The 22354-nt window shown below is 42.7% G+C and overlaps 1 protein-coding gene across 3 annotated transcripts; it reads left to right on the top strand.

The window, feature by feature from the left end:
- The first annotated feature begins 490 nt into the window (after positions 1-490).
- Positions 491-21374, top strand: nr1i2 (nuclear receptor subfamily 1, group I, member 2). 3 transcript variants are annotated; one of them, XM_046363618.1, is made up of 9 exons: positions 491-727; positions 5909-6081; positions 7564-7694; positions 9035-9222; positions 9439-9824; positions 9919-10064; positions 18191-18307; positions 18940-19045; positions 19181-21374. In XM_046363618.1, exons 2-9 carry the CDS (start codon positions 5915-5917, stop codon positions 19326-19328), a joined length of 1389 nt encoding a protein of 462 aa, XP_046219574.1. In that variant the 5' UTR covers positions 491-727; positions 5909-5914; the 3' UTR covers positions 19329-21374. The 3 variants fall into 3 exon arrangements, with proteins under 3 accessions (XP_046219574.1, XP_046219575.1, XP_046219573.1); XM_046363619.1 differs by having other exon boundaries at positions 491-856; positions 9056-9222; XM_046363617.1 differs by having other exon boundaries at positions 491-856.
- The last annotated feature ends 980 nt before the right edge of the window (positions 21375-22354 follow it).

The raw sequence follows: 22354 nt of genomic DNA, 5'->3' as shown, positions 1-22354 counted from the left end.
GCTCAGCAGATCATTGGGGTTGGCTTGTTTTTCTCGTGCTGTGCTTGAAATTGAAGTGAATTGATTCGAATTCTATACATTCTGAGATTTCATGGGTCTATGGTTGAGTAGGTTTACGATCTTTCTTGTATAGGTCGTGTTACTACAGCTACTATTACAGGCTACTACAAATGTAGGATCTTAATACCAGCCAGTTTGCTACAGCAGGGATTTAATCCTGAAAAAAAAGAAATGTGAAATATTATGTGGATTATAATTAATGGACATGTTTGTAGGGGTGAATGAAAATCAAGACTGAAATTTCAAAAAGGAAATTACAATCTTCAGAAGACTATTAAACTTCAAATACACTACATGTTTAAAATATCCTGTTTTGAAGGAAATTTCTCCTGCAACAGGGTGATCCTACATATGTACAACACGTCATCCTCCTATCACGAGTATAGTGTGTGGGAAAGCCTGCATGTGGATAGGCCATTGGCTGAGAAATCAATCCGTCTCATGTTGAGAGAGCTCGGCATTTAGCCTTGATACTGTAGACAGCATAACTAATAAACCTGAATTACTAGTACAGTGCTTTTGTTGTATTCAACTTTTGAGGCGTTAATGTCAATTAAACCTAGGTTAAATGTTTTTATTATTGTCATCTTCAACCTAGAGTGTAACCAGGAAGTGAGTGGGAGCGTGGAGACGAGGGGATCTTTGGTGTGGAGGAGTGCGCTTCTCAGTGAGTGATTCTTGATAAACACTTTCACTTGAAAGTCGCAGCTACAATGTTTTCTTCAAAGTAGTCATGGACCACGGGAAGTCGCCTTCTAAGACCCGAGGATTATGATATTAGTGCTGTAATGTCTTTGTAAGTAAATCAGTCTTTCATGCTTTATGTTGCCTCTAAAAAGAAAAACCGTGGGATAGGCTCGTGCTCTACTCCGTGTATACACATGATACTTTGTAGTGAAATTCACAGCTTGGATCGCTCACGGCTGCAGTAATAATTGTCATATTTTTTGCAACATTCATTCACTGGTAAAATGCAAGGTTTTGGCTATTGCTACGTTTGTGAAGTGGACCATTTTGTGTCACTGCAATCAGTGTTCATGCCAAAGTACCGTAGGCTGCTATACCACCTGCTTGTCTCTGTTCAGAGAACTGTTTCAAACGTTTACACAGAACTTTGGACCCGAGCCTTGGCATAGAAGTGTGTGTGTACGCACATGTGCTTTGTCTTTGTATCTGTGTGTGTGGCAATTGTGTCGTAGTTATACCATTGTTATTCTCACAATGGTAGGACCTGGATTACGAGTCCAGATTCCAGTTGCTGTTCTCTCTCTCTCTTTCTCTCTCTCTCTCTCTCTCTCTCTCTCTCTCTCTCTCTCTCTCTCTCTCTCTCTCTCTCTCTCTCTCTCTCTCTCTCTCTCTCTCTCTCTCTCTCTCTCTCTCTCTCTCTCTCTCTCTCTCTCTCTGTGTGCTGTTATTCAGAACACTAATTTATGTCCTGTCTACATGTAATTTTAATCATGTCACAAGGTGGCACACTGACATTTTTCAACATGAATGAAGTCCTAGATAGGGAGAGCACTGAATGCCAAGTAGAGAACCAGTGAAAGTTAAATTACACTCTTTGAGTGACATGTCCCCATAATGTGTTGGTAATGGTACTATGTAATTAAAGTACATTAAACAAAGGCACTAAAAGGGTTGTGATTGGCAGCAGGTCTTCAGCAGACCACCCCCACCAGCCTGGTCTCATAGACTAGACGTAACATAGTAAACTTAAATCCTCAATACCCAAATTAGTATGATATGTTAGGTTTGGCATGGTTACGTAAGACAGATGGTTACTTAATGTAAAATGTATGGTTGTTCGAGGTGGGGGGGTTGTTCGAGGTGGATGGCTAGGCGTATAATCCGAACGTCTAGCAACCTAAAGGTTACGAGTTCAAATCTCACACAGACAACTTTAGTATTTCAGCTAATTAGCTACTACTTTTTATCTACTTTGAAACTACTTAATATGTTAGCCAAACCTAATCTTAACCCTTTAAGCTAACCCTTCCCCTAACCTTAACTCTTCTTAGTTAACTCTTACCTAAACCCTTTAACCTAACATATCATACATTTGGCAAATTCATAACACATTTTGCAAATTCGTAACATATAATACAAATTTTAATTTGTAACATATGATACGAAATTGGTAATGGACATTCACAAATTAATACTTACTGTTAGGTTCTAATTATAATAGTAAGAACTCGAGTTTATACTTCCCAAAGGATCGAACAGCTGAATCAATGAAAACATATTCACACGAGCACTAGTATTTAACCCTTTCTCCTATGCTGAGTCTCCTACACATCTGTACAGCCAATGCATCTCTGTTGCTAGACAGAAACTCTAGTGATACATGTTCTTCCTCACTTCATCTGACCTGACCTCTGCCCCAAAGTGTTCACTCCTCCCCAACTCACAGCTGTCATGGTGACTGGTACCAGACTGTGTCTCTTCTCCTCCCAGAGGATCCCTGATGGCTAACTATAACATATCCTGACACAATGAAACATTATACATTACCCTCTCTCCCTCAGTGACATGAACAAGTATATTTCCTATTCTCAGAACCCAACGATACCATACTAAATGTAACACATTGGATTTACATACAGAATATTACAAAATGCTCTGAAACCAAGTGTACCCCACTTCAATCTCTGTTTCTCGCACTCACTCACTCACCCACACACACACTGGACACCAACATAATGTCATTAACCTCAGGTTATTACACAATATCAATTACATGTCATTACATTCCCTAATATATTGCTATTACAGTTTTGTTACAAAGCAATAAAATAATTCTGTGTCAGAGATTCATCCGTGGTGCAACATATAGGTACTCTCATGCAAAGAGTGAGACTTTTTCTCCATCTCTCCAGCTCTTAATTTTGCCTGACATTGGAGCTCTCTGTCCTTCGGACAACAACTATGAGCGAGATTGAGAAGGAAGAGAACTGAATCGGAAGAAAAACAATCTGGTGAAATTAAAATAAAAACACTTTCTCTACATATATCTTTGACCTTCCCACTCCTGTTGTGTGTATGTCTGAATTTGACTGTGTGTACATGTGTGTGTTGTTACAAAACCAATAACTAGCCTATTGATTTTTCTTCTCTCCTTATGGCTAGGGGTTGTAGGCCTAGCTACATGGTACAGTTTACATACACCTTAGCCAAATACATTTAAACTCAGGTTTTCACCATTCCTGACATTTAATCTGAGTACCATTTCCCTGTCTTAGGTCAGTTAGGATCACCACTTTATTTTAAGAATGTTAAATGTCAGAATAATTGTAGAGATAATTATTTATTTCAGCTTTTATTTCTTTCATCACATTCCCAGTGGGTCAGAAGTCTACATACACAATTAGTATTTGGCAGCATTGCCTTTACATTGTTTAACTTGGGTTAAATGTTTCGGGTAATCTTCCACAAGCTTCCCACAATAAGTTGGATGAATTTTGGCCCATACCTCCTGACAGAGCTGGCGTAACTGAGTCAGGTTTGTAGGCCTCCTTGCTCGCACACACTTTTTCAGTACTGGCCAAAAATGTTCTATAGGATTGAGGTCAGGGCTTTGTGATGGCCACTCCAATACTTTGACTTTGTTGTCCTTAAGCCATTTTGCAACAACTTTGGAAGTATGCTTGGAGTCATTGTCCATTTGGAAGACCCATTTGTGACCAAGCTTTAACTTCCTGACTGATGTCTTGAGATATTGCTTCAATATATCCACATAATTTTCCTCCTTCATGATGCCATCTATTTTGTGAAGTGCACCAGTCCCTCCTGCAGCAAAGCTCCCCCACAACATGATGCTGCCACCCCCGTGTTTCACGGTTGTGATGGTGATCTTCGGCTTGCAAGCCTCCTCCTTTTTCCTCCAAACATAACGAGGGTCATTATGACCAAACAGTTCTATTTTTGTTTCATCAGAACAGAGGACATTTCTCCAAAAAGTACAATCTTTGTCCCCATGTGCAGTTGCAAACCATAGTCTGGCATTTTTTTGGTGGTTTTGGAGCAGTTGCTTCTTTCTTGCTGAGCGGCCTTTCAGGTTGTGTAGATGTAGGACTCATTTTACTGTGAATATAGAATATTTTGTACCGGTTTTCTCCAGCATCTCCACAAGGTCTTTTGATGTAGTTCTGGGATTGATTTGCAATTTTTTATACTTACGTGCTACCATCAGGCATTTGGAAATTGCTCCCAAGGATGAACCAGACTTGTGGAGGTCCACATTTTTTTTCTGAGGTCTTGGCTGATTTCTTTTGATTTCCCCATGATGTCAAGCAAAGAGGCACTGAGTTTGACGGTAGGCCTTGAAATACATCCACAGGTACACCTCCTATTGACTCAAATTATGTCAATTAGCCTATCAGAAGCTTCTAAAGCCATGACATCATTTTTAGAATTTTCACAGATGTTTAAAGGCACAGTCAACTAAATGTATGTAAACTTCTGACCCACTGGAATTGTGATACAGTGAATTATAAGTGAAATAATCTGTCTGTAAACAATTGTTGGAAAAATTACTTGTGTCATGTGAAAAATTACTTGTGTCATGTGTAAACAGTGTTTCAATCGGTGACGTCACTTGCTCTGAGACCTTGAAGTAGTGGCTTTTGTGGAGCGATGAGTAGTGATGCTTCGAGGGTGACTGTTGTTGATGTGTGCAGAGGGTCCCTGGTTCGCGCCCGGGTATGGGCGAGGGGACGGTCTAAAGTTATACTGTTACACATGCACAAAGTAGATATCCTAACCGACTTGGCAAAACTATAGTTTGTTAACAAGAAATGTGTCAAGTGGATAAAAAACAGGTTTTAATGACTCCAACCTACGTGTATGTAAACTTCCGACTTCAACTGTATGTCACCTGATTTGATGTGTGCATAAATGTGGGAAGTAAGTGTGTGTGACCACTAGGTGTTGAATGTGTGACCAGGAGACAGCCACCTTAACTTAGGTCCAGGGCCAGCTCCGTCTTGACCACTTGTTCAGTCAGTCCAAACAGATGTGTTCAGATGGTGACGAAACATAAATATGTACATAAAGTAAAAATAGAAAAAGGCATGCCGAAACTAAAGACCCAATAACAAAGGTATTGTGTGGGACTGGGATTGTGTTGGTTTCAGTAGCTGTCAGCTGTGTATTTGTTTGACAGGGTCAGTGGATGGGATTAGTTATCTCCAGTTTGATTGTTAGTTGATTTCAAATGTTCAGTTTTCTTTAGACATTTAGACGTATTGTCAGTCTGTCTGATTTTGATGTGACTTTCAGTTTATTAAATGATTGGTTTTGTGTAATTGTTAATTTGCCCCATCTAATGTGAAGCTGTGTCCCTGTTCTGCATGCTGCAATTAATAGAAATTCATTCTATAGAACTGACAGAGAAGTGCATGTCTGTTCATTCTATTATTATATATAATTCAGAACATTATGTAACAGACATGTAGGACAGACTCTTTCAAGACAGAAACCCATGAACCACCTGTTTAATGCCTGACCTTCTAAGAAGCAGAAGACCATTTTATTTTCCATCATAGATCTAATGACTGCTATATTTAGATAAACCGACTGACCCTTAAATTTGTAAATAAGATCACACCAAAGCTCTTATAATAGAAATGTTGATCTGTTTTGACCTGATGATGTTTACCTGAAATTGAATATTTGAAAAAAATATTTAATTCAATTACTTAAAAATGATATTTTAATCTCAAATTGAATAGTCAGTAGTTGGTCTAATTGGAATAGATTGGATAGGATTTATTAGCAGTAGTGTATCAAATCTATTCCATTGTCATTAGTACCATTGCTGAGGGCTCTGTTATAACACCTCCCTCAGGTCAGAATGAGTAAGGAGAACCTCAGCGACTGGCCCCCTTCCCAGACCTCTACAGAGGAGGAAGAGGAGGAGGAAGATGATGGGGAGCCCAAGGTGTGTCAGGTGTGTGGAGATCGGGCTACAGGCTATCACTTCAACGCCATGACATGTGAGGGCTGCAAGGGATTCTTCAGGTAAGTGAAACAGACACACTCAATAATTCAGTGCTGTGTTAGCATAAACAAGGAAGTGTGTTTGAGAATGTTTGTGTTTTACAAATCAAGTGGTTAATACATTGTGGCCAATAGGTTCTCACAGGTGAGAGCAGTAGATACATCTCCGGAATTATGTGGAATATAATTAATGGTTGATGTACTTTTCATTTGGGCAAATCTAGTCTGACATTTTAAAGTGGAAATTACAAACTTTTAGAGCTCTTTTAAAGCTGCAATATGTAACTTTTTGGGCGACCTGACAAAATTCACATAGAAATGTGAGTTATAGATCTGTCATTCTCATCGAAAGTAAGTCTAAGATGTTGTTAAAATGTTTTGTTTTTGAAAATGTACTTTTGGTTTTGTACACCAACTTCAAATAGCTGAAAATACAATATTTTGGGTTATGTACAATATATTTCACAGCGGTGTAGATGTTACAATGATTCTCTACACTATACCTGCTTGTTTTGTCACATAAACTGAAACTAGGCGTACTACTAGAATTCTAACAACCGAGAAATGGCGGAGCGATTTCTGCATAGTGCACCTTTAAACCTTCTCTGTGCCTTTGCATTTCCTTGCATTTTCCACATTTGGATCTGTATACTACTCTGACTCACTCCATATATACTCTCTTTGTTGCTGGTTGACATGATTGCTCTTTGTTGCTGGGCAGTGTTGCTTGTTTGAGACTCTCTATGGGCTGGCTATCTGAGCTCTGTATTCTGTATGCTCCAAGTACTCATTAGCGGTAAATAGTCTATCAGTGGTATCCATTGGCGATGAAGATAAGCAGACGTCAAATTAGCTCATTAAACACACACGATCTCTCTCTTATAAAGACGCACGCACATGAATTTTCTTGAAAAGCATAGTTAAGATAATAACTGAATCCATGTAATTGTCACACCCTGATCTGTTTCAGCTGTCTTTGTGCTTGTCTCCACCCTCCTCCAGGTGTCGCTCATCTTCCCCATTATCCCCTGTGTATTTACACCTGTGTTCTCTGTTTGTCTGTTGCCAGTTCATTTTTGTAAAACCTACCAGAGTTTGTTCCCCTACGCCTGTTTTCTAGTCCTTCCCGGTTTTGACTGTTCTGCCTGCCCTGACCCTGAGCCTGCCTGCTTGCCATTCTATACCTTGCCCCACCTCACTGGATTATTGACCCCTGCCTGTCCTGACCCTGACCCTGAGACTGCCTGCCGTTCTGGACCTTTTGCACCCTCTCTGGATTACTGACCTCTGCCTGCCTTTGACCTGTCGTTTGCCTGGCCCTGTAATAGAAATAAACTGTTGTTTCTTCAACACTGTCTGCATCTGGGTCATACCTGAAACCTGATAGCAATTATGTTTAAATCTGTGGCTGAAACTCACCTCTTCCACATACAGTATGGTATATTTAGTATATTTACAGTATATTTATAGTATGTGTATCATGTGCCTCTGATGTTGTGCCAGGCGTGCCATGAAGCACCCCACTAAGTTCTGCTGCCCGCGGCAGGGTGTCTGTGTCATCACCAAGAACAACCGCCGCCAGTGCCAGGCCTGTCGACTCCACAAATGCCAGTCCATAGGCATGCTGAAAGAGTGTGAGTTCACACACTAACACAAACACACTTACGCCCATACACTGGGTTACCGTTGGCTTTTTAATCTTTCTGTAGTGACATGCAGACCTGGGTTCAAATACGTGTTATTTAAATACTCCTATTCTTTGTATTTGAGTATTTTCAAATAATGCGATGCTGAATCAACTACTTCTACTACAAGTATTTGAACATATTTTCTAATAATTTCTTATAAATAGGCTGCTATTTGAAAATATTTTCTAAGATGTACTTCCAAATACATTATTTCAAATAACCCTAGGACCAATCAGACCAGGGTTCAAATGCATGGAGTATTTCAATATTTGTGTTCAAATACATGCCAATACATTCCAAGTGTATTTCCATATATACTGTGTGTACACAACTTTAGGAACACCTTCCTAATATTTTGTCCTCAGAACAGCGTCAATTTGTCGGGCGTGGACTCTACAAGGTGTCGAAAGCGTTCCATAGGGATCCTGGCCCATGTTGACTCCAATGATTCCCACAGTTGTGGCAAGTTGGCTCTATGTCCATTTGAGGTCGTGGACCAATCTTTATACACACGGGAAACTGTTGAGCTTGAAAAACCCAGCAGCCTTGAAGTTCTTGACAGAAACCGGTGTGCCTGGCATCTACTACCATACCCTGTTCAAAGGCTTTTATATTTTGTGTCTTGCCCAATCACTCTCTGTATGGCATACATACACAATCCATGTCGCAATTGTCAATCCTTTTATAACCTGTCTCCTCCCCTTCATCTACACTGATTTGATGTGGATTTAACAAGTTACATCAATAAGAGATCTGTAATGATCGTGGTAGGTGGAAGAAGGAGAGGACCAAGGTGAAGCGTGGTACGTGTTCATGATCTTTTATTTACACTGAACACTGGAACAAAAATAACAAACGATACAGTCCTGTCCGGTACAGAGATAGAGACAGAAAACAATCACCCACAACCAAAATGGGAAAACAGGCTACCTAAGTATGGCTCTCAATCAGAGACAACAATAGACAGCTGCCTCTGATTGAGAACCATACCAGGCCAAACACATAGAAAAAGAAAACCTAGACCTACAACATAGAATACCCACCCACATCACACCCTAACAAAACTAAAAATAGAAACATACAAAGCAATCTACGGTCAGGGCGTGACAAGATCATAGCTTTCACCTGGATTCACCTGGTCAGTCTATGTCATGGAAAGAGCAGGTGTTCTTAATGTTTTTTATATACTTAGTATTCCAATATATTAAACTTCTTCTTCGAACTTAAAAATGTAGGTAAAAGTAAGTGAAATAGTATTTGAACCCAGGTCTGCCGTGGTGGCAAAGCGTTTGTCTCTGTTGCCATAGTGATCATGTCAAAGGAGGCTGTGGAGAAGAGGAGGAGTCAGATCAGGAGGAACAGGAAGGTTGAAGAGCCCCCGGTCCTCTCGCCACAACAGGAAGCTGTCATACAGGAACTGTTCAACGCCCATGAAAAGACCTTCGACATCACCTTTTCCCACTTCCAGTTCAGGGTGTGTGTGTGTGTGTGTGTGTGTGTGTGTGTGTGTGTGTGTGTGTGTGTGTGTGTGTGTGTGTGTGTGTGTGTGTGTGTGTGTGTGTGTGTGCGTGTGTGTGTGTGTGTGCGTGTGCGTGTGTGTGTGTGTGTGTGTGCGTCCGTGCATTTTTGTTTTGTGTCCTGTGTTGCATATTGGGTGGATGATATCTGATTGAGTTTGTGTCTGTTTCAGCCCATCGACAGAGACCTCAACCCCATGTCTGTGTGGAACCAGACTGCCAGTGGGCAAAGTGTAAAACAGACTAGAAGAATGGATAACTTGTCATCATCTTACTCCACATCCACCTCCACCAGCTTCTCCTCTTCCTCCTGTTCTTTAGAGGATGAGGAGAAGGACAGGAGTGATGGAGGGAAGAATACGGTTTTCACCACTCTGCCCGATGTAGCTGACCTTACCACCAACATGGAGGAGAAGAAGGAGGAGGAGAAGGAGAAGAAGGAGGACAGGAGTGATGGGGGGAAGAATACGGTTTTCACCACTCTGCCCCACATAGCTGACCTCACCACCTACATGATCCAAAACATCATCAACTTTGCCAAAGGACTCCCCTCCTTCAGGTGTGTGTGTTTGCATATTTGTGTATGTCCCCCCTTCTCTCTATCACTCTCTTACCTGTGAGGGTGTGTGTGTGTGTGTGGGTGTGTCTGACAGGGCCCTGGCCATAGATGACCAGATCTCTCTGTTGAAGGGGGCCATGTTTGAGATGATGCAGATCCGCTTCAACATGATGTTCAATGTCAAGACGGGCATCTGGGAGTGTGGTCCCCTGACGTACTGCATGGACGACGCTGTCCGGGGTGGGTGAACCTTCATACTACATAGCCAAACTTACATACATAGCATACATAGCCATGCTGAATACGGAGCCCCAAGTGGTAGAATGTCCTGCATTGAAGGCCCATTATAAACTAGTCACACAGTTCATGGCTGAGAGGGGTGACTTACTGCAGGTTAATTAGCTGTACGGGGCTCACTATGGAACCTCTCTAACTAGAAGGAGGAGGAGAGGTGGATATGGTGGATATGCAGGTACAAGGAGAATAGAGGAGGTGGAGGAGAGGGAGGTGTGTCAGCAGGTTTAGTTATCTCTGGTGGGAGTTGGAGGAGAGGGAGAGGGAGGTGTGTCAGCAGGTTTAGTTATCTCTGGTGGGAGTTGGAGGAGAGGGAGAGGGAGGTGTGTCAGCAGGTTTAGTTATCTCTGGTGGGAGTTGGAGGAGAGGGAGGTGTGTCAGCAGGTTTAGTTATCTCTGGTGGGAGTTGGAGGAGAAGGAGAGGGAGGTGTGTCAGCAGGTTTAGTTATCTCTGGTGGGAGTTGGAGGAGAGGGAGAGGGAGGTGTGTCAGCAGGTTTAGTTATCTCTGGTGGGAGTTGGAGGAGAGGGAGAGGGAGGTGTGTCAGCAGGTTTAGTTATCTCTGGTGGGAGTTGGAGGAGAAGGAGAGGGAGGTGTGTCAGCAGGTTTAGTTATCTCTGGTGGGAGTTGGAGGAGAGGGAGAGGGAGGTGTGTCAGCAGGTTTAGTTATCTCTGGTGGGAGTTGGAGGAGAAGGAGAGGGAGGTGTGTCAGCAGGTTTAGTTATCTCTGGTGGGAGTTGGAGGAGAGGGAGAGGGAGGTGTGTCAGCAGGTTTAGTTATCTCTGGTGGGAGTTGGAGGAGAAGGAGAGGGAGGTGTGTCAGCAGGTTTAGTTATCTCTGGTGGGAGTTGGAGGAGAAGGAGAGGGAGGTGTGTCAGCAGGTTTAGTTATCTCTGGTGGGAGTTGGAGGAGAAGGAGAGGGAGGTGTGTCAGCAGGTTTAGTTATCTCTGGTGGGAGTTGGAGGAGAGGGAGAGGGAGGTGTGTCAGCAGGTTTAGTTATCTCTGGTGAGAGTTGGAGGAGAGGGAGAGGGAGGTGTGTCAGCAGGTTTAGTTATCTCTGGTGGGAGTTGGAGGAGAAGGAGAGGGAGGTGTGTCAGCAGGTTTAGTTATCTCTGGTGGGAGTTGGAGGAGAGGGAGAGGGAGGTGTGTCAGCAGGTTTAGTTATCTCTGGTGGGAGTTGGAGGAGAGGGAGAGGGAGGTGTGTCAGCAGGTTTAGTTATCTCTGGTGGGAGTTGGAGGAGAGGGAGAGGGAGGTGTGTCAGCAGGTTTAGTTACCTCTGGTAGAGGTCGACCGATTATGATTTGTCAACGCCAATATTGATTATTGGAGGATTAATCGGCCGATTTATTTGTATTCTTATTTGTAATAATGACAATTACAACAATACTGAATGAACACTTATTTTAACTTATTACAGTATAATGTATCAATAAAATCAATTTAGCCTCAAATAAATAATGAAACATGTTCAATTTGGTTTAAATAATGCAAAAACAAAGTGTTGGAGAAGAAAGTAAAAGTGCAATATGTGCCATGTAAGAAAGCTAACGTTTAGGTTCCTTGCTCAGAACATGAGAACATATGAAAGCTGGTGGTTCCTATTAACACGAGTCTTCAATATTCAGGAAAGACGTTTTAGGTTGTAGTTATTATAGGAATTATAGGACTATTTCTCTCTATACGATTTGTATTTCATTAACCTTTGACTATTGAATGTTCTTATAGGCACTTTAGTATTGTCAGTGTAACAGTATAGCTTCCGTCCCTCTCCTCGCTCCTCCCTGGGCTCGAACCAGCAACACAACGACAAGAGCCACCATCGAAGCAGCGTTATCCATGCAGAGCAAGGGGAACAACTACTCCAAGTCTTAGAGCGAGTGACGTTTGAAACGCTATTAGCGCGCATCCCACTAACTAGCTAGCCATTTCACATCGGTTACACCATCCTAACCTCGGGAGTTGATAGACCTGAAGTCATAAATAGCGCAATGCTTGAAGCATTGCGAAGAGCTGCTTGCAAAACACACGAAAGTGCTGTTTGAATGAATGCCACTAATTTAGCGACTAAAAACACAAGCTCTGGTGGACAGGGATTATTCTGACCAATCAGGTGAGGTGTTATCCTTCTTGAACGTGCTTTCACGTTTCACAGGGCTCCGGTCTGGCTAGCCTGTATCTAGTGGTTCTTACGTTGTGTAACAGAGGAATTAGTCTAGCTATGTACTTGTTATTTGGTTGAGACTAACAGTTTAGAAAATAATGATTTGCTCTATGTATATGTGGTGTGTAGTTGGTTGGCTATGAATGTTAGCAAGCTGAGCTCGCTTCTCAAATTGGCTAATGGTAGCTAGTTTGCTAATAATATTTTGAGAAGAACAGGCGAGCTCCCTGTAGAATCAAGACAAGAGGGGTTAGGGAAGGAGATTAGCTCGATGTGCAGTTGCTTCACCTGTTTGAAGCAGTGCCGAGGCGAGATGAGAGCTAACTGCTGCTGTAGTAAAAAGGTGAGATCTCCAGGGCCATTTAAAAATAAATCTGGCCCTGGACACGACCTTTGGCTTTTTTCAGTCCTCAACAAATCTATTTTGTTTAAGGAAGTAATAGCTATCATAGTCCTGTTTTATATGCAGCTACAGAAAAACTATTATATATAAATATATCATTATTCCTCCTCCACCAAACTTTACAGTTGTGCAGGGGCACCGGTTAATCGGGCTGATATATCACACACACACACACACACACACACACACACACACACACACACACACACACACACACACACACACACACACACACACACACACACACACACACACACACACACACACACACACACACACACACACACACACACACACACACACAAAGTAATAATGCTCTTTACACATTGTAATCTACATCGTGAGGATATAGTAACTGTAGAAGGAAAATCAAATCGCACTTTTGCCTATAAAGTGAACTACTGTTGGCTAAGCCACATTGTGCATTATATCCAGAATATGAATATGTTCATGTGGATCCCAGGATGAACTGTATGTTAAGACCAGATGTAATGCTAACGGGGTCAGAGAGACAGACAGTTGCATGACAGAGTTGACATACTTTCTATGAATGCTGCTGTTCGAATCAGAATGTGCCCAAACCCGTTCTAGTTACAACCAGTGTTGTAACTAGATGAAGCTCAAATTGGACTCAGGCATTCACAGCTTCTGCTGTGTCTGCTTTCCGTTGAAGTGGATTCAATCCCAATGTCTTGTACTTGAATCAAATGTTTGTCTGTCTACAGTTGTAGATCATTAGGCTGACTGGCCCACCCAAGCCACAGTTTACCAGCACTGGTAGTCATTGTTCAATAGAGACGAGTCTCTGAGCTCTACAACTGACGAAGCTACATGGAGCCAGATCGTTACTCACCTGACTAGCAGCCTCATTGCTGCTGCTAATTTATAGCCGTCGCTAATAAAATATGGTAATAAGAATATAAGAGCTTTATGTTTTCTTTTTACTAATCCCTGGGGGACCTTAATGAGCCCCTCCCATTTCAACAGGTGTTGCCCATCTGTTTGTTTATGTCTCTGTGGCTGTGTTTACACAGGCAGCCAAATTCTGATATATTGCCCAATTATTTGCAAAATATCTGATCTGATTGGTCAAAAGAACCATCGTTACATTATAGATAGAATGCTGTGATTAGGGCACCAGGCCTTCCTGTTACCGTTGCCATTGATGACCGGCTCGAGGAGCAGCTGTATGATATCTTATGTTTCCCAATCTAGAAAAGTGGTGTCCACTTGAAAGGAAATAATTGGCCAATCAGTGACCCCTTGTAACTGTCAGAGTAAGGATACTGTCAGGATAATGTGATGAAGGTTTCTCATGTAATCAAATAAGTAGTGTCAAGTTAGATATAATCAAGGTAGATGAACAGCCTGGTGAGGTTACACAATGGTCAACTTTCATTCCAGTGTGTTGTGCTGTTATTACTGGATGTTTCTATGGTTCCGTGTAGACTTGTCCTTGACCGAGCTGTTAATGGATGTTGGTATAAAACACTGTTCCCTGTTGTTTTCCCTGTAGGGTTATTAGATTTATTTAGTTCCTTTATCACATCACATGACTGCAGACGATCATCATCACCCTGTCTCTCTCTCGTCATCACCCCGTCTCTCTCTCGTCATCACCCTGTCTCTCTCACATCATCACCCTGTCTCTCTCTCGTCATCACCCAGTCTCTCTCTCGTCTGCACCCTGTCTCTCTCTCGTCATCACCCAGTCTCTCTCACATCATCACCCTGTCTCTCTCTCGTCATCACCCCGTCTCTCTCTCGTCATCACCCGTCTCTCTCTCGTCATCACCCTGTCTCTCTCTCGTCATCAACCTGTCTCTCTCTCGTCATCACCCTGTCTCTCTCTCGTCATCACCCTGTCTCTCGCCATCACCCTGTTTCTCTCTCATCATCACCCTGTCTCTCTCTCGTCATCACCCTGTCTCTCTCTCGCCATCACCCTGTCTCTCTCTCCTCATCACCCTGTCTCTCTCGTCTCTCCCTTTTACCCCATCCCCCACACTTTTCTCTATCTCCTTAGACACAACACCCTCTCAATTCTCTATACCGCATCTCTCTCCTCTAAATCAAATCAAATCAAATCAAATTGTATTTGTCACATACACATGGTTAGCAGATGTTAATGCGAGTGTAGCGAAATGCTTGTGCTTCTAGTTTCGACAATGCAGTAATAACCAACAAGTAATCAAACTAACAATTCCAAAACTACTGTCTTATACACAGTGTAAGGGGATAAAGAATATGTACATAAGGATATATGAATGAGTGATGGTACAGAGCAGCATAGGCAAGATACAGTAGATGGTATCGAGTACAGAATATACATATGAGATGAGTATGTAAACAAAGTGGCATAGTTAAAGTGGCTAGTGATACATGTATTACATAAGGATGCAGTCGATGATATAGAGTACAGTATATACGTATGCATATGAGATGAATAATGTAGGGTAAGTAACATTATATAAGGTAGCATTGTTTAAAGTGGCTAGTGATATATTTACATCATTTCCCATCAATTCCCATTATTAAAGTGGCTGGAGTTGAGTCAGTGTCAGTGTGTTGGCAGCAGCCACTCAATGTTAGTGGTGGCTGTTTAACAGTCTGATGGCCTTGAGATAGAAGCTGTTTTTCAGTCTCTCGGTCCCAGCTTTGATGCACCTGTACTGACCTCGCCTTCTGGATGATAGCGGGGTGAACAGGCAGTGGCTCGGGTGGCTGATGTCCTTGCTGATCTTTATGGCCTTCCTGTAACATCGGGTGGTGTAGGTGTCCTGGAGGGCAGGTAGTTTGCCCCCGGTGATGCGTTATGCAGACCTCACTACCCTCTGGAGAGCTTTACGGTTGTGGGTGGAGCAGTTGCCGTACCAGGCGGTGATACAGCCCGCCAGGATGCTCTCGATTGTGCATCTGTAGAAGTTTGTGAGTTCTTTTGGTGACAAGCCGAATTTCTTCAGTCTCCTGAGGTTGAAGAGGCGCTGCTGCGCCTTCTTCACGATGCTGTGTGAGTGGACCAATTCAGTTTGTCTGTGATGTGTATGCCGAGGAACTTAAAACTTACTACCCTCTCCACTACTGTTCCATCGATGTGGATAGGGGGGTGTTCCCTCTGCTGTTTCCTGAAGTCCACAATCAACTCCTTAGTTTTGTTGACGTTGAGTGTGAGGTTATTTTCCTGACACCACACTCAGAGGGCCCTCACCTCCTCTCTGTAGGCCGTCTCGTTGTTGGTAATCAAGCCTACCACTGTTGTGTCGTCTGCAAACTTGATGATTGAGTTGGAGGCGTGCGTGGCCACGCAGTCGTGGGTGAACAGGGAGTACAGGAGAGGGCTCAGAACGCACCCTTGTGGGGCCCCAGTGTTGAGGATCAGCGGGGTGGAGATGTTGTTGCCTACCCTCACCACCTGGGGGCGGCCCGTCAGGAAGTCCAGTACCCAGTTGCACAGGGCGGGGTCGAGACCCAGGGTCTCGAGTTTGATGACGAGCTTGGAGGGTACTATGGTGTTGAATGCTGAGCTGTAGTCGATGAACAGCATTCTCACATAGGTATTACTCTTGTCCAGATGGGTTAGGGCAGTGTGCAGTTTGGTTGAGATTGCATCGTCTGTGGACCTATTTGGGCTGTAAGCAAATTGGAGTGGGTCTAGGGTGTCAGGTAGGGTGGAGGTGATATGGTCCTTGACTAGTCTCTCAAAGCACTTCATGATGACGGAAGTGAGTGCTACGGGGCGGTAGTCGTTTAGCTCAGTTACCTTAGCTTTCTTGGGAACAGGAACAATGGTGGCCCTCTTGAAGCATGTGGGAACAGCAGACTGGTATAGGGATTGATTGAATATGTCCGTAAACACACCGGCCAGCTGGTCTGCGCATGCTCTGAGGGCACGGCTGGGGATACCGTCTGGGCCTGCAGCCTTGCGTGGGTTAACACGTTTAAATGTCTTACTCACCTCGGCTGCAGTGAAGGAGAGTCCGCATGTTTTCGTTGCAGGCCGTGTCAGTGGCACTGTATTGTCCTCAAAGCGGGCCAAAAAGTTATTTAGTCTGCCTGGGAGCAAGACATCCTGGTCCGTGACTGGGCTGGATTTCTTCTTGTAGTCCGTGATTTACTTTCTACTTTGTCTCTGTACTGACGCTTAGCTTGTTTGATAGCCTTGCAGAGGGAATAGTTGCACTGTTTGTATTCGGTCATGTTACCAGTCACCTTGCCCTGATTAAAAGCAGTGGTTCACGCTTTCAGTTTCAAGCGAATGCTGCCATCAATCCACGGCTTCTGGTTAGGGAATGTTTTAATCGTTGCTATGGGAACGACATCTTCAACGCACGTTCTAATGAACTCGCACACCGAATCAGCGTATTCGGCAATATTGTTATCTGACGCAATACGAAACATATCCCAGTCCACGTGATGAAAGCAGTCTTGGAGTGTGGAGTCAGCTTGGTCGGACCAGCGTTGGACAGACCTCAGCGTGGGAGCCTCTTGTTTTAGTTTCTGTCTGTAGGCAGGGATCAACAAAATGAAGTCGTGGTCAGCTTTTCCGAAAGGAGGGCGGGGCAGGGCCTTATATGCGTCGCGGAAGTTAGAGTAACAATGATTCAAGGTTTTTCCACCCCTGGTTGCGCAATCGATATGCTGATAAAATTTAGGGAGTCTTGTTTTCAGATTAGCCTTGTTAAAATCCCCAGCTACAATGAATGCAGCCTCCGGATAAATGGATTCCAGTTTGCAAAGAGTAAAATAAAGTTTGTTCAGAGCCATCGATGTGTCTGCTTGGGGGGGGATATATACGGCTGTGATTATAATCGAAGAGAATTCTCTTGGTAGATAATGCGGTCTACATTTGATTGTGAGGAATTCTAAATCAGGTGAACAGAAGGATTTGAGTTCCTGTATGTTTCTTTCATCACACCATGTCTCGTTAGCCATAAGGCATACGCCCCCGCCCATCTTCTTACCAGAAAGATGTTTGTTTCTGTCGGCGCGATGCGTGGAGAAACCCGCTGGCTGCACCGCCTCCGATAGTGTCTCTCCAGTGAACCATGTTTCCGTGAAGCAAAGAACGTTACAGTCTCTGATGTCCCTCTGGAATGCTACCCTTGCTCGGATTTCATCAACCTTGTTGTCAAGAGACTGGACATTGGCGAGAAGAATGCTAGGGAGTGGTGGGTCGCTGCATGGGATCCATTCCGTTGTCCTGTTTGAAAGGCAGAACACAGGATCCGCGTCACGAAAAACATATTCTTGGTCGTACTGATGGTGAGTTGAGGCTGATCTTATATTCAGTAGTTCTTCTCGACTGTATGTAATGAAACCTAAGATGACCTGGGGTACTAATGTAAGAAATAACACATCTTCCCTCTCCCCTCTCACACCCTCCTCACTCCCACCCATTCCCATATCTTCCCCTCCCTCCCTCCCTCCCGCCCGACCTCCCTCCCTCTCTCTCTCTCTCTCTCTCTCTTTCTCTTACTCCCTCCCCTCATCCCCCTATCTCTGTTGTAGCTGGGTTTCAGCGCCACCTGTTGGACCCTCTGATGCGGTTCCACTACACCCTGAGGAACCTACAGCTGCAGGAGGTGGAGTATGTTCTCATGCAGGCCATCTCCCTCTTCTCTCCAGGTAACATTATGCCACACACACACAGACTCCATACCACGCTCTGACTTTGCTTCATTCTTCCTGCTTTCAATACATTTAAAGGCCCAGTGGTGTCAAAACGTGATATTCATGTGTTTTATATTTCCACACTATGAGATTGGAATAATAATGTGAAATTGTGAAAATGATAATGCCCTTATAGTGTATGAGCTGTTTGAAGATGTTCAACTGGTTTTGGTGGGATGGAGTTTTGGCCTGCCTGGTGACATCACCAGGCAATAGATTTGTTAATAGACCAATAAGAAAGTGCTTCAAACCTTTCTGCCAATAACAGTTAGTTTTCAGTTTTCCCTTCCCCACTCAGACCACTCCCAGACAGTCTTAGCAAAAGTACTGCTTGATAAATGTCTCTTTACCCAGAAGCTATTTTTGTTTCTTTTTGACCATTCATTTCAAAACAATTACAGTATGGTCCTTAATTGTTACCAATAAATTATTTGATATTGAGATAAAAACAGCTATATTAGACCTTGAAATACATCTGCACTTCTGAAGAAAGACTGTTGAAATTAGTGTTAAATGACTTCGTGAGACAGTGGTAGTTGGCTCCCCAAATGCTTATGTGGTTGAAAATGTTGAGTCCTGATTGGCAGATCGTCCGGGTGTGATCAATCATGGTGTGATTGATAGTCTGCAGGAGAAGCTGGCTATTGCGCTGAAGGTCCACATCGACTCCAAGAGGGCCAAGCCTGAGAAACAGTGAGTCTGTCTAAATATTGAATTTCATTGTCGTAAGGCTAATGTGCCTAGGAATACTGTCTTCATAGTGACCTCTTTGGCCCTAAATCACCTGTCTCTTTTGTCCCTGTGTCCCTGTCCTCCCTGTCCCCCCAGCCTGCTGTACCCTAAGATTCTGGCGTGCCTGACGGAGATGAGGACTATGAATGAGGAGTATACCAAACAGGTTCTACAGATTCAGGACATCCAGCCAGGCAACTCATTTGACCCACTCATCCTGGAAGTGGTCAGCAAGGACCCCTGAGACAGACACACCAAGACAGGCAGCAGCAGGGATGCCTAAATCACTTTCCGTCAGGTTTCAACAAGGACATCTAGGGAGAATCTCAATGACATGCTCCTTGTGTCCTCTCCTCGACTCCTTCTCAAAACTCATTGGATGAAAGAGCCAGAGGTCCCTCCCTTCCGACCTTCTCTTCCTATGGGTTTTGAGAAGGAGGCGAGAAGAAAGGACGCAAGGAGTATGTAATTGAGAAAAGGACCTAAATCACTCAGACAGGTTAATCCACTTACCTCAGCCTGATATACAGAACGGATGCCTAAATAATTGTGACAGGCTTCAACAGAGACATGTAAAACTGCCTATGGGGTGATTGAATCATTTTCCCTCTCAAGAATATAGCTTTTATTTTATTTTATTCAAAATATATCAAAAGAGCTATACGTAGTTTTTTAATGTGTGCTTGCTTGTATGTTTTTTTCTTTCATCAGTCAATTATGCATATTGCCAACGCAAAATGATTGTCAGAGACTCAGACAATTGTGTTTAAAGCACTAATGCAAAATCATCTTATACAGGACTGAACGAGGGGATGTCCCCTATGGTTCTACAGAGGTTCAAGGAGTGATTTTGATTTCTGTGAAAAACACTCTTTGGCTGCTGTATTTCCTAAAGCTGGTCAAGTGCCTCCTTAAGTGTGAGACAAAATAAATCTTGTATATATCAATTTATCCTCATCACAGACATGTCACAGGTGAAAAGAACAGTACAATCAGAATCTACATGTGATATACATCATCGTATATGTATTGTTAACGTTACAAATGATGCAGGTACTGCCTTAAATATTTATCTTTCTGTGTGCTGTAACACTAGTAGACACACAGGACCTCCATGGCTAGAACTTAATGACCTTTGAACTTTGTTTTGACCTACTAGTCCTACCTCCCATGAGCTCAGGTCTACAATTCCTTAGGCTTTCCTCCTCCTATTAGTGTACGGCCACACAAAGATTTGGTGTCTGAAATGTTTGGATTGAGACAATAGTTTTTCAATGGACGTCATCAGCAGCCTGGTCTCGTAGACTAGATGTAACATATTAAATACGGGACACTCAAATGACTATGATAGGTTACATTTGGAATGGTTACATAAGACAGATGGATACTTCAGGAAAAAACAAAAGTAGGGTGATTGGTGTATATCGCAACAGTCTAGTAACCCAATGGTTGAGAGTTCGAATCTCATCATGGACAATTTTAGCTAATTATCAACCTTTCAACTACTTACTACTTTTTTAGCTACTATGCAACTACTTAGCATGTTAGCTAACCCTTCCCCTATCCTTAATCTTAACCCTTCCCCTAACCCTTTAACCTAACTCATAAACTTAACCTTAACCCTAACACCTAGCTAATATTAGCCAGCTAGCTAACGTTAGCCATCTACCTAGAATTCGTAACATATTGTACAGCATGCAAATTTGCAGCACATTGTACGTTTTTCTAATTTGTAACATATTATACGAAATGGGTGATGGACAACCACAAATGAATACATATCATACTAAATGGAGAGTCTCAGATTTATGTACAGAATAATAGGAAATACTTTGCGACCAGGTTGGATAATGGATGATAATCTGTAAAAAAAACACAAAAAAACCACACAAGATGTCTGCCTTGCATGTGTATGTAACTCATCCAGAAAACAGTTGAGTAGAATGGTGAACGCATTTGCATTTTCATGTCTCAACTGAAAATCTCACTTTTTAAAAGTTCATATTCTGTTAACTCATGCATCATACCCAAATAATGGTGTTGACTCATCCTATACAAAGCATAAATTGGAGAAAAACACTTCAAACGACCCACCTCAAACTTGTATCTCAAACAGTGTTTGTTTGAGGTGGTCCTATGTGTCTCAGTCAATAGAGTATGGTGTTTACAAGGGTTGTGGGTTTGATTCCCGCTGGGGCCACCCGTATGTAAAATGTATGCACGCATGACATAAGTCGCTTTCGATTAAAATGTCTGCTGAAATTTTTATATTATCAGCAGTCTACTCACATGCACTTTCTGAATGACTGGTATACACCCACTCCATTCCAACACAGAAAATATGCTTTTTAACGTAAGTAATTACCATTTTTGGGAAAGAAAAATATTTCACTCATTGTATTTAATTATAGGTCATATTTCATAGAAATCTGGAAACACTGGACAGTTATTTTAAGCTCTTTTGTATGTTAAAATAAAAGTTATACATTTAAATTATGGCTGAAGTTCTCTCTTCTATCAAACCCTCGGATCAAGAGGAATCTAAGTTTGACTATAACAGAACCATGTAGAACAGGGCTGGGCAACATACGGCCCATTCAGTCTGTCCCACGGGAGGTTTGAGTCATTTGGAATATTAGTATTTTGGGTTAAAAAAAACACTCCAGGCTACTCTTGAACACTTAAAACTATGTAAAAAAAGTATGTTGAAATTATAATGGAGCGTTTTTAAATAACTGCCTTTTTCCTGGCCCGCAAATGGCTTTTGACGAACAAATCGATCCGAAAGCAATCCTCTGAATTTTGAAATCCCTTAATTGCCCACCCCTGGTGTAGATTGTGTGGCTGGATGAAGTGGATGGGCTGTGGCCTCATGTGGCTAGTCATCTACTGTAGTGTGTTGTTAGTCATAGCCTGCTGTTCTACTGTACATACTTAGCTCTACGACAGATGTCATAACAGGGCAAGAACACACACACACACACGACACACACAGAGGTCAAGGCTTGTTCATTTCCAGGCTATCCTACTCTTTATTTAATGCAAATGACAGTACCAGGAAACCAGGGAACTATTCCTCAGGGCACGCAGGGGGAAGTATTTACAGGGGCGAACATTTAGGATACCTTCACAGAACAACAAAAAAACAACCATTTAAAAATGAAATAAAATGTCACAAACCGAGGCATTCAAGTAGTAGTGGTATTGTTATACAGTTAGTTTTCTGTCCTCTTGTATTTTTTCTTTAAACTCAGCATATTCTTCTGCCAC

Source organism: Oncorhynchus gorbuscha, linkage group LG09 (assembly GCF_021184085.1).
Source record: "Oncorhynchus gorbuscha isolate QuinsamMale2020 ecotype Even-year linkage group LG09, OgorEven_v1.0, whole genome shotgun sequence".
NCBI lineage: Eukaryota > Metazoa > Chordata > Actinopteri > Salmoniformes > Salmonidae > Oncorhynchus > Oncorhynchus gorbuscha.
This window is presented reverse-complemented; position numbering and strand designations above follow the sequence as displayed.

What these genes read in the sequence shown, in the direction of transcription:
- nr1i2 (XM_046363618.1), top strand. Translation starts at nt 5,915, where the DNA reads ATGAGTAAGGAGAACCTCAGCGACTGGCCCCCTTCCCAGACCTCTACA. An exon ending in AAAGGACTCCCCTCCTTCAG is followed by an intron (nt 9,825 to 9,918) that starts GTGTGTGTGTTT and finishes TGTGTCTGACAG; the next exon opens with GGCCCTGGCCATAGATGACC. An exon ending in AGGGCCAAGCCTGAGAAACA is followed by an intron (nt 19,046 to 19,180) that starts GTGAGTCTGTCT and finishes CTGTCCCCCCAG; the next exon opens with CCTGCTGTACCCTAAGATTC.